This window comes from Pagrus major, chromosome 9, assembly GCF_040436345.1.
Source record: "Pagrus major chromosome 9, Pma_NU_1.0".
Lineage (NCBI taxonomy): Eukaryota > Metazoa > Chordata > Actinopteri > Spariformes > Sparidae > Pagrus > Pagrus major.
The window spans coordinates 24,947,218-24,961,556 of NC_133223.1; the positions used below are offsets into that span (position 1 = coordinate 24,947,218).

General features: G+C 39.6%; 3 protein-coding genes across 3 annotated transcripts; 2 read left to right on the top strand and 1 right to left on the bottom strand.

Annotated features, from left to right (window-relative positions):
- Positions 1-636: 636 nt before the first annotated feature.
- Positions 637-2,507, top strand: LOC141002844 (mast cell protease 2-like). Its single transcript, XM_073474246.1, has 5 exons — positions 637-894; positions 986-1,133; positions 1,483-1,624; positions 1,946-2,206; positions 2,340-2,507. The coding sequence occupies exons 1-5, from the start codon at positions 687-689 to the stop codon at positions 2,505-2,507; spliced, it is 927 nt and encodes a 308-aa protein (XP_073330347.1). The 5' UTR covers positions 637-686.
- Positions 2,271-6,400, bottom strand: rabl3 (RAB, member of RAS oncogene family-like 3). Its single transcript, XM_073474245.1, has 8 exons — positions 6,341-6,400; positions 5,578-5,669; positions 5,226-5,355; positions 5,025-5,139; positions 4,774-4,924; positions 3,766-3,837; positions 3,179-3,217; positions 2,271-3,048 (listed from the first exon to the last, which is right to left on the bottom strand). Exons 1-8 carry the CDS (start codon positions 6,384-6,386, stop codon positions 2,992-2,994), a joined length of 702 nt encoding a protein of 233 aa, XP_073330346.1. The 5' UTR covers positions 6,387-6,400; the 3' UTR covers positions 2,271-2,991.
- A 218-nt stretch (positions 6,401-6,618) lies between these two features.
- Positions 6,619-13,867, top strand: gtf2e1 (general transcription factor IIE, polypeptide 1, alpha). Its single transcript, XM_073474269.1, has 6 exons — positions 6,619-6,796; positions 7,382-7,677; positions 7,895-8,052; positions 11,291-11,486; positions 11,721-11,953; positions 12,772-13,867. Exons 2-6 carry the CDS (start codon positions 7,388-7,390, stop codon positions 13,224-13,226), a joined length of 1,332 nt encoding a protein of 443 aa, XP_073330370.1. The 5' UTR covers positions 6,619-6,796; positions 7,382-7,387; the 3' UTR covers positions 13,227-13,867.
- Positions 13,868-14,339: the final 472 nt, after the last annotated feature.

Sequence of the window (14,339 nt, forward strand, 5' to 3'; positions counted from 1 at the left end):
GTACAAGCCCAAAAGCATTTACACTCAAACCACACACCACTGCTGTCAGTCATAGTGCAAACTTTTGAAGTTTGAAGTGTTTTCTGTCTGTGAAGCCCGTCATCTGCAGAGAAAGTGAAAGAAATGTACTATTTTAAAAGAAACAGTTGACCTTAAACTCTTTTTACCAAAATTATTATGACGTTGTATTTGCTGATGTTATTTCTTTATGACTGAATTAAAGACTGGCTCACCTGACTTGGATCTCTTGTGAAATATCTTTTCTCTATTACCTGTTGTTAGGAGAGAGGTTGAGATTGGGAGGTTAAAGTTTTGTTAAATACAAAACACACATATGTACATTGAAAGAGGGAACTTTGTACTAAAAAAGACAGGTTAACAGGTTAAGAACTTAGTGCAAGTCAATGATACAAGAAGTTACATGATTTTCTTATAGTATGTCATAAAATACTGGTTATATTTTTAAATAATCATGTTAAAAAATCTTTGTCTTACATTTATTTAAAAAAATATATGCAGTATATATGCCTACCTGACATAGTGAAAGTTGCCATTTTGGACTGTCATATTCACAATGAAACTCAATTCAGTGGAGTGCTTCACATTTAGATTATTGCTGATTGTATGTGCCCCAACTCAAGTGACAAGTTGACAGTTTTGTATGGTTTTATAGGAGGGTCTCATTCATGCTGCGAGGTGTGATCTCATGTCTGGTTTCCAATAATGATTTTGACACCAGCCCACAAAGTTTCCGTTGTGCGAGGTGGAAGGCTGACTACAAAAGGTGGTCGGGGGCAGCACTGCCAGCCAGACTGTTGAGCATTTACTTCTATCCGACAACCATGATCCACGCGTACTGCATAATACTCCTCTTTCAGCTGCTCTCTCCTACTGGTAAGATGGAAATGACTATAAACTATAAATGATTATGAGGATTTTGCATTTTGTATTCTGCGTTTTAGTGTACCTTCTCTCGTCATGTAAGGTGCTTCTGAGAGTGGCATCGTGAATGGTAAAGTTGCAAAGCCTCATTCCAGACCCTACATGGCATCACTCCAGTTTCATGAACAGCACTCATGTGGAGGGATACTTGTTCGGGAGGACTTTGTCCTGACTGCTGCACACTGTGAAGAGTGAGTTCAAGAAGAAAGTTTTTTTTTTGTCACAATCAGTTAAAAATCCTAATGGGCACTACTTATTTACAGTAAGATAATTATTGTATTCCCATTACTGATTACTTGTCGTTTGCAAATGATTCCTTACTTGCTTTTAATAGTTTAATGTTGTATCATTCATATATCATATTATTGTTTAGAAAAAAAGAGATATTTTCATTTGTATTTCAAAGTCAGTGTAGCTATATTAGACTTATATTAGATCATTCATTTTTCCATTCCCTTTCAAAATGTTAAGTGCTAAGTATAACTGACAAGTAAATGTTTTTACATTGTTCATTGTTACATTTGTTCCCTTGTTTGTCAGAAAAGCAGAAAAAATGATGGTGGTTCTTGGAGCACATGACATAAGCAAGAAAGAGAAAAGTCAACAACGGATCCAAGTGGCAGAGTACATTAAACATCCAAAATACGATGGAGGATATCACTATGACATCATGTTACTGAAGGTAAATAAAACTGTGTAGAAGTTCATCTAAGCTATTAATTGTTAAATTAATTTCTGTGTAAAGTAGTTTATATAATGTAGTTGATGCTGTTATCTCAGTTTGGGTTTCTCCTGTCTTTTGTAGAGTTGAAGCTGCACAAAGTGATTTAACACATTTGCAGTGAAGCTGGTGAGGATGTGGGGTCGAAGTGCTTTAGCTAAAACCTCAATGTTGCTCTAAGAGGAAATAAACACACATTGAATTATCCGACAGATACATTGTTAAAACAACAAAAGAAGCAAACTGCTGCGTCATCCAGTCCTTCTCTGCTCTCTTTTACAGTTGCAAAAGAACGCCGTGCTCAATAAGTTTGTGAAAACTATCGGACTACCGAAGAAAAAAGGGGAAATCCCAGCCAACATCAAATGTGCCGTGGCTGGATGGGGCAGAACTGGACAGGACGAGCCCGCCTCGGTTGTGCTGAAGGAGAACACAGAGAAGATGCAATCCAACTCTAAGTGCAAACAGATATGGCAACAATACTTTGATGAAGATCACATGATATGCACCAAATTCACCAGAAAGGCAGGAGGGATATGCCAGGTAAACCTGAGACAAGTACATGTACCACTATATACAACTAAATACATCAATAATGCTTCAAACATGGAGAAAACTGTTTTCCTTTATTCATGCAAAACAGGTAATCTCAATCTTTCTGTTGCCTTTTTCGTAGGGTGATTCTGGCGGACCACTCATCTGCAACAGCAAGCCTCAGGGTATAACAGCTTTCACCTTTGAAGATGATTGTAATGATCCCAAGTACCCCCATGTCTTCACTAAAGTAAATTACTTTATCCCCTGGATTAAGGAAGTGATGAAGGGAAAGAGGAATGTTGCATGAGCCACTCATTCATAGGCTAAGAATACTTCCCTTTCTTCACTTACTTACTTAACATGGATTAGTAAAGCAAACATTTAGAGAGAATTAATGGTTTTAGTTTTGAAAAATAATTCATTAAGCTGGGTTTTGTGAATGTTCTGCATGTGGAAAGAAAAGCACAAAAGATTGTATCGGGGGAATTTAAAACTTTAAATTTACAGCATTTCTTTTCACATTATCTCGCTAAAGCTCTTCATTTGTAAAATTCCTGTGCAACTATGTACATATTCATCCGTATCATGCTACAATTCAGTGTTTTGCAGCACAAGTTTAAGTCTTCATATAATAGCAGGTGAAAAAATGGCTTTGATTTAAGAATAAATGGCAGTGAGAAAAAGAAACAGTAGGCGGAGGGGCGGTGGAGCAGACATAGAAAGTCTGATAGTGAGTGTGATGGTTTGGACAAGCCAAAAAGCATTTACACTCAAGCCACAGACCACTGCTGTCAGTCATAGTGCAAACTTTTGAAGTTGAAGCGTTTTCTGTCTGTGAAGCCCGTCATCTGCAGAGAAAGAGAAAGAAATTTGCTATTTTAAAAGAAACAGTTGACCTTAAACTCTTTTTACCAAAATAATTATGACGTTGTATTTGCTGATGTTATTTTTTTATGACTGAAATAAAGACTGGCTCACCTGACTTGGATCTCTTGTGAAATATCTTTTCTCTATTACCTGTTGTTAGGAGAGAGGTTGAGATTGGGAGGTTAAAGTCTTGTTAAATACAAAACACACATATGTACATTGAAAAAGGGAATTTTGTACTAAAAAAGACAGGTTAACAGGTTACGAACTTAGTGCAAGTCAATGATACAAGAAATTACATGATTTATATAGTATGTCATAAAATACTGGTTATATTTTTATATAATCATGTTAAAAAATCTTTGTCTTACATTTATTAAAAAAATATACTCAGATACTGTCATATTCACAATGAAACTCAATTTGCCAACAAAGTATTGTTTCCTCGCATAACACTATGATTTGAGCACTGCATATATACTAAATGATTGTACATTAAATAATAAATGTAAATGTCAGCAAGTATCTCACAGATTTGAGAAGGCTGAATACATTTGTCCACGTGGTAAATGTGATGGTTTCCGCTCCCCTCATTAAAACCACACCAGAGAGAGTCTACGTGTATAAATCTCCTTCTTGGTCTCGAAAGAAACAGTAAATAAACTGTACGTGACATTACAGGACTCTGGGTTTCTCACCTTGTCAAAGAACCTGCTAAGTTTCACTGCATTTGAGGTGCCTGCAGCGAGGTATCTGGGGTTGGTGCAGTCCTGGGAAAACACATTAGCACTTCAGCCACAAACCTCAGAGAAAGTGAGTCTCTTCTGTCTAAGGGGAAATCTTGAAACATTGTGAGTGTTATTAGAGCTTCTTTCAGATGGTTCTGATCACATGTGGGGGGGTTTTGTAGAGAAAATGAAAAAAATAAATAAATCTATATGTCTCCTATGATGTCTTCTTTAATACTACTGCTAGATGTCAGCAAAGGCAGACATTTTCATACCATACACACAGTGTGACTAGAAGTTTTTTTGTTTTTTCTGAATGTTTTTCCAATAAAAAAGTTATAGCACATAAGGCCGCTGTAGCTCTATTCAATCGATTTATGAATATGTATTTTTCTATTTCAGAGAATTAGAGAGCTCTTTGTATACACCAATGAGGATGGGTTTAGGGGTAATATCATATTTGCCAATCTCCTACATGCAAATTTAATATTGAAGTTTACTCCCCATTTCACTGATCCATAATTATCCTGTTTTCCATTCATCACTATTTCTTTGAAGCATGTTCTAACATTTCATCATGTCATCATGTTTGGATAATTTACTGGGGGATCTACAGGGTTGCTTGGATTACTGAGAATCAAGGAAAAGTCTCCCTCAACGTGCTCTTAATGGTCAGAAATTAAGCAACCAAGATAAAAACAGTCACTCTTCACTTTCGTCTTTCAGATCATTATTTTCCGACACTGTTCCCTCTCTCTTTCATGTACCAGATGTCAAATACCCCTCGAGCACTTGCAGCCTTATTTGTCTTGTTATAGCTGAACAATGTTTTTATGGAACACTTTTGTAACAGAGACCTCTGTTTTAAAGCCAAAAGGCCACACCAAAACACCTTAATGAAGCCAGCGATGATACAGATTTCATGTTTGACAGAGGCTTAAGGTCAAAGCAAGTACAAATAAACAAATGTTGGCCTACGAGATTGATCTCCTCTGCGTTGAAGTCTTCAGACAGGAAGGCTGTCCGAGTGAGAACTTCACTTCTTTTGTTCTCCGGGATCTGGTCAAACTTTGTGCCAATCAGCAGCAAAGGCACAGGGTTCTCAGCAAACTGCTCTCTATCGTAGTCCCTGCAGAGAGGAAAGATATCAGAATTTACACAACTGCGTCAGTGTGGATAAATCTGAGCATAAACACTGAATAAATAAATAAATACCCGTGTCTACATACCCATTTGAGACTATAACTCCTGTTGGAGACGAATCCTTGTTTAAAGCTTCTAGTGACCAGCGGTAAAGATTCTGAGACGATTTCTTATTTGTTAAATCGTGAACCAACATAATTCCTGAAGAACAAAAACATCCAGAAGTAAATACTAGCAATCATAATTGTTTCATATTTTTTATAATAATCACATAGAATCATCTTCACCGTTAACTGAATTGTAGAAGACGGCTCTGGTGCTTTTAACACTGCTGGCACTGCCAATCGATCCTCCGACATCCCAGAGTTCAATGTAGTAGGTTTTCTCCTCCGGGGTTCCCTCCTTATAGTCTTGGACCTGTGGGTGAATAAGTATTCAATTATTTTAATACATTAGGATGGAATATTAAAATGTTAAGATTTTATTGATCCTTGGGGGAAAATAAACAAACCACTCAGAAGTAAATAATGCAGTAATGTTATGCTATATGAAGTATGTATGTAATGTATCAGAAGCTGATTTAGAAGGCCAGAAGTATCATTTTAGAGCTTATCTCATTGAAGGGTTTGATCTGCTTACCCGAACATCCACAGAGCAACCAACAGTCCACGATGGATTTCCTAACACCTGATTCTGACATAGCAGATGGACCAAGGAGGACTTACCCACCCCTGCAAAAACAAGAGAAAGGTGGGTGGATGACTGACAGTTTTGATGCGATCAATATGAATTACAAGGACACACATTTTGGCTTTCAGTCCCTTTTCAGTCTTGATATAGGACTAGCTCTATAAATTCACTACTGCTGATTACAAGGCAATGAAGACGTGTATCACTTTTATATGACAACAAACCTTCATTGAAAAAACACGTCAGTTTAAAATACCCTTCGTTTCCATCAAAGCAAATACCATATACAGCATCAGTAAATATCTCTACCGGGATTTTGGGAGTCCCTCTTTCATTCGGCATATATGTTTCTATAAAATTTCAACTTTTGGTGTCGATTCGTCTTAAACTAAGCAGTCTCCTTACACGCAAATGCACTACTTGGGTCAGCAGCGACCACGGTGAAAAATGTATGCTTTTAAATCAAGCATTACTTCCCGGCCCACCCTTATCCCGAATTCAACAACAGACACGACAATTATGTTGCGTCAGGTGTGTAGCTAGGTTCAGTGAACCACAGCAACAGACTTCTGTCATGAGTTTGAAGTCCCTTAATTGAAGATTAAAAGGGTTGCAAACCAGAAGACATTTGCCGAGAGTAAACAAATGCCTTTACAAATAAGCATACACTTTTATATAAAAGTCTGAATTGAGAAAATGGTACTTAACTTACCAGAATCTCCTAAAACTAATACTTTTACCCTGTCAAGAGAAGCCATTTTTTTTGGTGACAGCGGCGTCCCGGAAGAAAACAGTGAAAACCCCGCCTCCGAGTATCTATTTGTCGAATCTGATTGGTTACAAGGCGACGGAGAGGAAGCGAAGCTATTCGTCAACGTCTACATCAGTCAACATTCCTTGTGTTTCTATTGGCTAGTGAGAGCAAATTTCCTAGCTCGGCCATTGGAAATGACGAAAACCTTTGTTGCAGTTTTTTGGTTTTGTTTCCGGGGTTGTCTTTTCAGCATAAGTCAGGAAGCATGCTAGCTTACCTAACAGTTTAAGAAACTGAGACGGGCAAATGTTTCAGGCGAATTATAGATGTCTTTATTAAAGGCAAAGACAGCGTACTCTGAAATGACTTAAGGAGGCGGTGACTTTAGCGGAAGATAACGTTAAAGAGTGTCGGGTAAGGTTGGCATTAAGTGGCTAACGGTTTTCTGCAAACTAGCTAGCTAACTTCATGCTTGCTTAGTTAGCGTAGGGTAACATAGGGAAGCTATAAGTTAAGCTAACGAGCGACTGGTAAAGCAATTTATATGTTACTCATTAACTAAAATATCCTCACCAGTAGGTACAGCCAACATGCTGCCTCAATCTCCTTTTGTTTACTTTTGTTAGAGTTAGCTAATGGTAAGCTAAGTTGTGTTGCTACTATCCAACAGCCAGTCTGGCAGTGTAGTCAAATCTGGCAACCCTGAGTGTATGTAAGCACAAAACACCAGGACTTGATATAAATTTAAAGGCAGAGATAATGCATTTAAAGAAACTCTTAAAGGAAAGGATAAAGTAAGATCAGGTACTGAGTAGTTTCCTTATATTCATGCTACCTCTGAATTTAACCTTATCTTCCTCACAAGCTTTGTTTGATTAAGTTGCCTACCTACTGATTTATGCATCATGATGTATCTGGCACCTCTCCCCACCTTGTTCCCCTAAAGTTCCTGCCTGCTGTCTCAGATCTTTACACAGGAGGTCTCATCTCTCTCCATAGGTGAAGATGATAGAACCAGAGCTTCTGACCGAGGTCCCTGCTGCACTCAAGCGGCTAGCCAAGCAGGTTGTGAGGGGTTTCTATGGAGTGGAACATGCCTTGGCCCTGGATGTGCTGATCCGCAACCCATGCGTACGTGAGGAGGACATGCTGGAGTTGCTGAAGTTTGACCGCAAACAGCTGCGCTCAGTACTCAACACCCTGAAGGCAGACAAGTTTGTCAAGTGCCGCATGAGAGTGGAGACGGCTCCTGATGGCAAGACAACACGGCACAACTACTACTTTATCAACTACAGGTAGGTTAGACACAGTAACACACAATAACTTCCCCTCAGTTACAGGTAGAGTTTTGGTTTAAGTACTACAACACTAGAGCCTTACAATAAATTACATATAAGTGAATGGTTACCAGGTGGCACATGATCTTCACTTTAAAGAAAAACTTCATTTTTTCTTGTCCACATTAAAACAGATTTGTCCTCCCATGTCAATAACAACCTGATGTTTTTTTAGGGTACTGGTCAACGTGGTCAAGTATAAATTGGATCACATGCGCCGGCGCATTGAGACAGATGAGCGTGACTCCACCAACCGTGCCTCCTTCAGATGCCCCTGCTGCTTCTCCACTTTCACTGACCTAGAAGCCAACCAGCTGTTTGACCCCATGACAGGTAAACCTCTAGAAATTATCTCAGTTGTGGCACACGTTGGTGGTGTTGACGCTAGGGTGACGCAGTCAAATGATTGCAGTTCTGTTGTGCAGTTGTCCTAGGCAGGAAAATTAATTGTAGATGAGTCAAAGATTGTTGAAATGTCATCTCAATATCTGTCAACTGTTGGCGAGGACATGAAGAATTAAAGGGAAGGTAAGGCTAAATTAATAGGGTAAGCTCACACTAGGCATAAACAGGGCATGACCATCTCATTTGAGTCACTGAATGCTTATGTTTTAATCATTCACAACTTGAGTAGATGGATATATGCAGCATCCATGTGGTCATAGAAAACTTGGTTTCAAAAGCCTGAAGAAATTAATTTGCTAACGGTAAACTACTGTCAGTATGAAACCAATACAGCAATATGTACGGAAGTTGTAATCCTCCAAACAGCTGCTTAATAAGTATCCAGTTTTCTCTTGATTGAAAAAACAGATTTTCTGATAAACAAATGCTGAAATATATTGATAATTTTATGGGATCTGTGTATAAGACTATGGCATGAATTTAATTTTCTGCCAGTCATCTACCCAGAATTTCTGGGAATGGTGGTGCAGAATAATATTGCAGTTGATTGTGTATAATCCAGACTTTTAGGAGAGCCTTTTCTATGAACTGTGTTCATTCATAAACTGCATTTATTCTTGAGTCTATCAAAAAAAAAGGCACCATTCACACATTGTCTGCCACCTGAAGGTTGATTACAAGTCAGTAATGCAAAGAGGGTTTGCTACACAAGCCTTGAAAAATAAGATCTCCGTTCCCTTACCGATAAACCACTAAATGTTCATTATTTGAATATTAACTTAGTACCAGGCAGTGTTTTGCTGCCCTCTGGTTAAAGGTTTCAAGCTTGTTTTACCTCTGATCTGACCCACAATCACTGATTACACCCAATAGTGACATCATTTGATCCTGAAGTACTTGACTGCAGCATGAATGAAAAGTTAAACCACTGGAGGGCACCAGAGACAAGATTTTCAAAGGATGTTAAGGTGCACCTAAATTTTTCCAATCAATGTTTAAACTGTGAAGAAAAGCACACAAATGCTCGTATAAAGTAGAAGAATGACGTGCTTAAGTCTTACTTATTATTTGAAATGAAAACAGAGGAATATGGGCATATCCATATTTTCAGGGTCATAAAAATCCCTAAATTCCACATAAAACTAATGTAAGGAAAGAGAATTCACAATACTTCCATATTGGATAAATACATTTAATAGCCAGTGTAAATTACAGCTTCCAGGTACTCTTTCGAAACCGTCGGCATCTTCCCCGTGATGCATTTATAATCATCTTGCCAAATCCTTTGCACTTGTCTCCTCTTTCAACATATGTCAACTGTTATCAAATGTTGCTGCGGAGGCAGTAACCCTGCACCCTGACAGAGGCTGACAAAAGGAATACCTGGAGCTCACATAGTGGTAGTCTGATGGACCGGTTGCTTCTTCAGGGCCAGCAACACTCAGTTTTACCGCACTGAGACGGGAAATGACATTACTGGTCTTCCAGCTCAGTCTGACCCACAAAGTTGAGCCAGAAACCCTCCAGCTCTGAACATTCACACTTTGCTATGTGAATGTACGCTCCTCTTTTTGTAGGATTTTTCCTCATTCTACCTGACGTGTAGTTCCACCAAGCTTTCGGCTGAAAAATAGCTGTTTTTTTTATTTGTGCATAAAACATGACTTAAACCATCTGTGACAGTTGGCACTCCCTCTAAGGATGTTTTAAACTTGTAGGAATGCAAATATCAGGATATTTAAGGGGCAGCCCAACTTTAGTTTGTGATATAGAGCACCAGTGGGAGCATGTGCCTTGTCTCATTACTGAACAGGAGACTACTGCCATGGCTTCATTAACAGGCAAAGTAATTGTGTTTACGTTCTCTTGTGATTGTGAGGCAAACTCAGCAGTTTTCCATGATGCAGTGATGGAAGACTTTCTTTGACCTGATCTATGTTGTTCACTTGTATTATAAACGATCTCTCCGACATCCAAATGCTTTGAATTTACTTTAAAAAATGTCCTGAAATGAAATGTCCTCGCAGCGATGGTGGGTTTCATTCAATCACACATGTACAATAGCAACATACGAATGGCACATCTTCTTCCAGCACTCTCTCCTTCTTGGCCTCTCCACACACACACACACACACACATTCCTTTTCTTTCTCCCTCTCACACAGACACAAGGCAGACATGGGGTCTGTGTAATGCTGGAACAGTTCCCATAATTGAAACTGAAATCAGCCAAAGAAGCAGATGGCCTTACATGCCCTTTTCTTACTGCAAGGAAGCAAATGCAGTGCACACTAGGTCCCATGGTCTAGCCTGAGGGTCTGCAGTTTTCCTCACTTGCATCTCAACATCCATTCAGTTTTATTTCACAAAATGAAACATGAGATAATACTGAACAGGGCAAGTACAACAAATGAGATATGACGTCAACAAGAAGGTGCAGTTACTCCAAAAAGCACAAACATGTGTTTTCATCCCTGCATATGACACATGTAAACTAAATAAAGTTAAGTCTGTGTCATTGTTTTGTTTGGCTGAGACTCCAGGAATAACTAAAACGTGAAAGGTCATTCATCTGTAGGCTACTATTTGTCATCTTGCTACCAGACACTCAGCTTATGCTGCACATCACAGCCCTGTCAGTCACTCCCCATCTGGAAATAGAAACTTCAGAACTTGCTACTTCCAAAATAAGGTTTGATTATTCAAAGCTTGTCATATTGTGGCTTGTTTGCTTATTGTTGCTGTTGTTGTTGTTTGTTTTGTTGGGAATGTGTCACCTACAGACATCTTGTAAATGTACAGGGATTTGACAGTCTTTACACTTTTATGTTAACGTGTATTGCTACTGTTAGTCTATAAATGACGTACATCGCGGTTGCTCGATTGGATACAAGTAAGATTCTTAGCTGGATGTAAAATGGAGAATGGAACACATTCACAGTGTCAGTAATTGGATGTGTGTAGTCTACATAAAACTCACACTAAATGGTATAGGGGTTTATTTGGGCACACTTTGTACCTCCTATAATACGCATTTTCATACTGTATATGAAACACAGTTCTTCTAAAAATGTACATACACTGTTAGGAACAATAAATGGGGGATATAAATGTATCTCTTGAGTCATTGTTGGCTCCTTTTTACTTGTTCGTTCTTCATCCACAGGTTCATTTCGCTGCACCTTCTGTCAGACGGAGGTAGAAGAGGATGAGTCTGTCTGTCCCGATGCCAGGACACAGGTGGCACGCTTCAACGAGCAGATCGAACCCATCTATGCGCTGCTACGTGAGACCGAAGATGTGAACTTGTCCCATGACTTGCTGGAGCCTGAGCCTTCTGAGATTCCCGCCCTCAAACAGAGGTCAGTTTCTGATAAAAACCTAATTTATAATTGCCACAGAGAGACAGCTAAGGAGAGAGAGTGCTGCAGGGATGATGTATTTTTTTAATTTTCTTAGGTATTGTGAGACATAAAGACATAAAAGACATAAAGTGAAAGCACTACAACCTTTGTCTCTGGAACAGTTATGGGAGTTCAACACTGTTAACTGTTGAAGATCATTGTTTAAGTTTATTTTCTGAATCTGTCCTCTAGCCGTGAACGTGCTGCAGCAGCCGGAGCAAACGCAGGCCCACACCGTGAAGCTTGGTCCAACAAAGGCTCCTCCTACGCTGACCTGTACACCCAGAATGTGGTCATCAGCATGGAGGAGCACGAAGAGCAGCAGAAGGCGGCCAGTGAGGGCAAGGCACCGAAGGAGAGGCCCGTGTGGTTGACCCAGAGCACCGTGCAGGGTGCCTACAACGAGCCGGACGCCCTCAAGAACCGTAAGTGAAGTTTTCTGACAAAACACCCAGTCAATATGTAGCTTTCACGCTAATGTAATATGTTTGTTTCTCCCAAAAAAAATCCAATGTCCTCCATACTGTAATAATGGCTTGTTCTTAAAGAGACACTGGTATTGATGAACGCAAAGAAATGCCACATTTGTGTTGATTTCAGTGGCATTAATCACAATTGTCTGTTCATGGTAAAGCTTGCTGAACGCACTGGGTTTTCCAGAAAACAGTCGAGCACAATCCTGACCCACACCTCTCACTGCTCTTCTGTGACCACCTCTTTGTAGTCAATACAGACTGCTACAGGTCAACCCAGGTTATCTCCCTCTGTCAGAGCGGTCCCTCACCAGGCTATCTTATTCTGACATTGTTTCCCCACTCAAGGGCATGCAGCAATCAGGCTTGGCCAGACTCCCATTGAACCATAATTGCTTAATTGAAATAATCAGTGGCTTGATGAGTGCATGACTGAGCAAGGATTGCTCATTAATAAAATCCATTCCTGTGGAAATTGCATGAATTATGCCTTCCAAACATCCTGTCTCTGAGGTGTGTCTGCATCTGTCTGGAATGATGCTGGAGCCTGGAAACAGATGATATATACCAGTTGATGGGGTTTAAATAAATAAAGTTTTTCTTCAGATTCTGACCTTAAATAAAGTAATGCTTGATGATGCCATGAGGGGGAAACCAACTGGTTGAAAGCACAATTTAAAAACATTTTAATTTTGTTCTAAAATGGCCTCAAGACAAAATGATTTTATTAGTACATGTTCTTCATATTTTTAATGGTTTTGTTTCTACAGATGGAGAAGTTGGACCCGGAGCCCAGGATGGAGCAGCTGGTCTTGGAATCGGCCAGTCAGACGAAAATGAGGAAGTGATGCGCGCCCTGCTCATCCATGAGAAGAGAGCCGTTGCAAGCGGAGGTGCAAGTGGAGCGAGCGCTGCCACCAAAGGCCTCGCTTCCGCCACAGCTAATGCCAGCGACTCCGACAGCGACACCAGCGAATCAGATGAAGACTCTCCTGCAAATCCTCCGCCTGCCGCTGCTGCTCAGCGTCGGGCAGACGAGGAGGAGGACGACGATGATGATGAGTTTGAGGAGGTTGGGGATGAGCCGATGGTGATGGTCGGAGGCCGGCCGTGCTCATACCGAGAGGTCAGCCAGAGGCCGGAGCTGGTGGAACAGATGTCTGCACAGGAGAAGGAGGCTTACATTGAAATGGGACAAAACCTCTTCCAGGACATGTACTTTTAAATGAACACACAGTTTATATTTGCATACAAACAGGATGAAACAATTTGATGGTTCCTGAATGTGTACTTCAATAAGTGATACCAGAGGAAATATTTTTGGACTTCTCTGCTGCTCAAGTATTTACAACTGGCATCGTGCTCCTGAATTATAAAAACAAAGAGGACATGCTTTGACAGTGTTGAGAAAGTGATCACACCTTGAGTATTCGGTCCTCAGTATTTAATATTCTCAGTCAGCAATCCAGAAGGGAGCGTGCCAGCTGCAGTTTGCCAACATGTTTTCTGTTAGTTGTGTTGTCTTCTTTTCATTCCAGCTCTAATTTTAACAAGCTGTCTTACACCTGTGACATTTGGCTATATATTTCAGTTCTTACTACTCATATGTATAACTACATTGATTACGTTTTGGGCTGTGAGCTCTGCCAAAGGACCTCTGAGTGCAGCAGTACTGTGGCTGAATGTAAGCAGTGTGATACTGTAGTCTGATGCTGCTACAAGGTGTGAGGTTGAGTATTTTCTGTTTCAAGTTCATCTCAAGCAAGAGGAACAAGAAGATAAGGACGAATTGATGTACAGTAAAGCATTTGTTATTCTGAACAATCTGTAATAAAAAGAAACTGCAGTACAGTATTTGTATAACAATGTGGATATGGAGTGAGTATTTGAACAAGAGGTTGCACTTACAAGCAATTCATAATATAAAAGTAAGGGGGCACTGTAACATCTGTGGACAAGGGTGCTCTGATATTTGTACTAAATTATAACCTGAAACTATAGGTGACCTTCAACATAGCAAATCACACACAGTTTATTAGATCTGTTATCAGCTGTCCGTTAGAAATTCAGAGACACAGTTAAATCATCTTGTGGAAACGAGGGCTGTACATAATTTTTAGTTAGATTAAATTATAATCACATCATTGAAACATGTTTCTCGTCTGCTTTTTAATTCTCTACATAGTATTATTCTTCCTGCTAACGTGTGCAGGAGGCTAATGGTCAAACCACATTTCTCCGACTAATGCACAGGTTAAGATATTCCTTTATTTTGCATCAGTAGTAAAGTGAAATTATACTTATTTTTCTAAAAAAACAACCAATTTAAATAAATGTG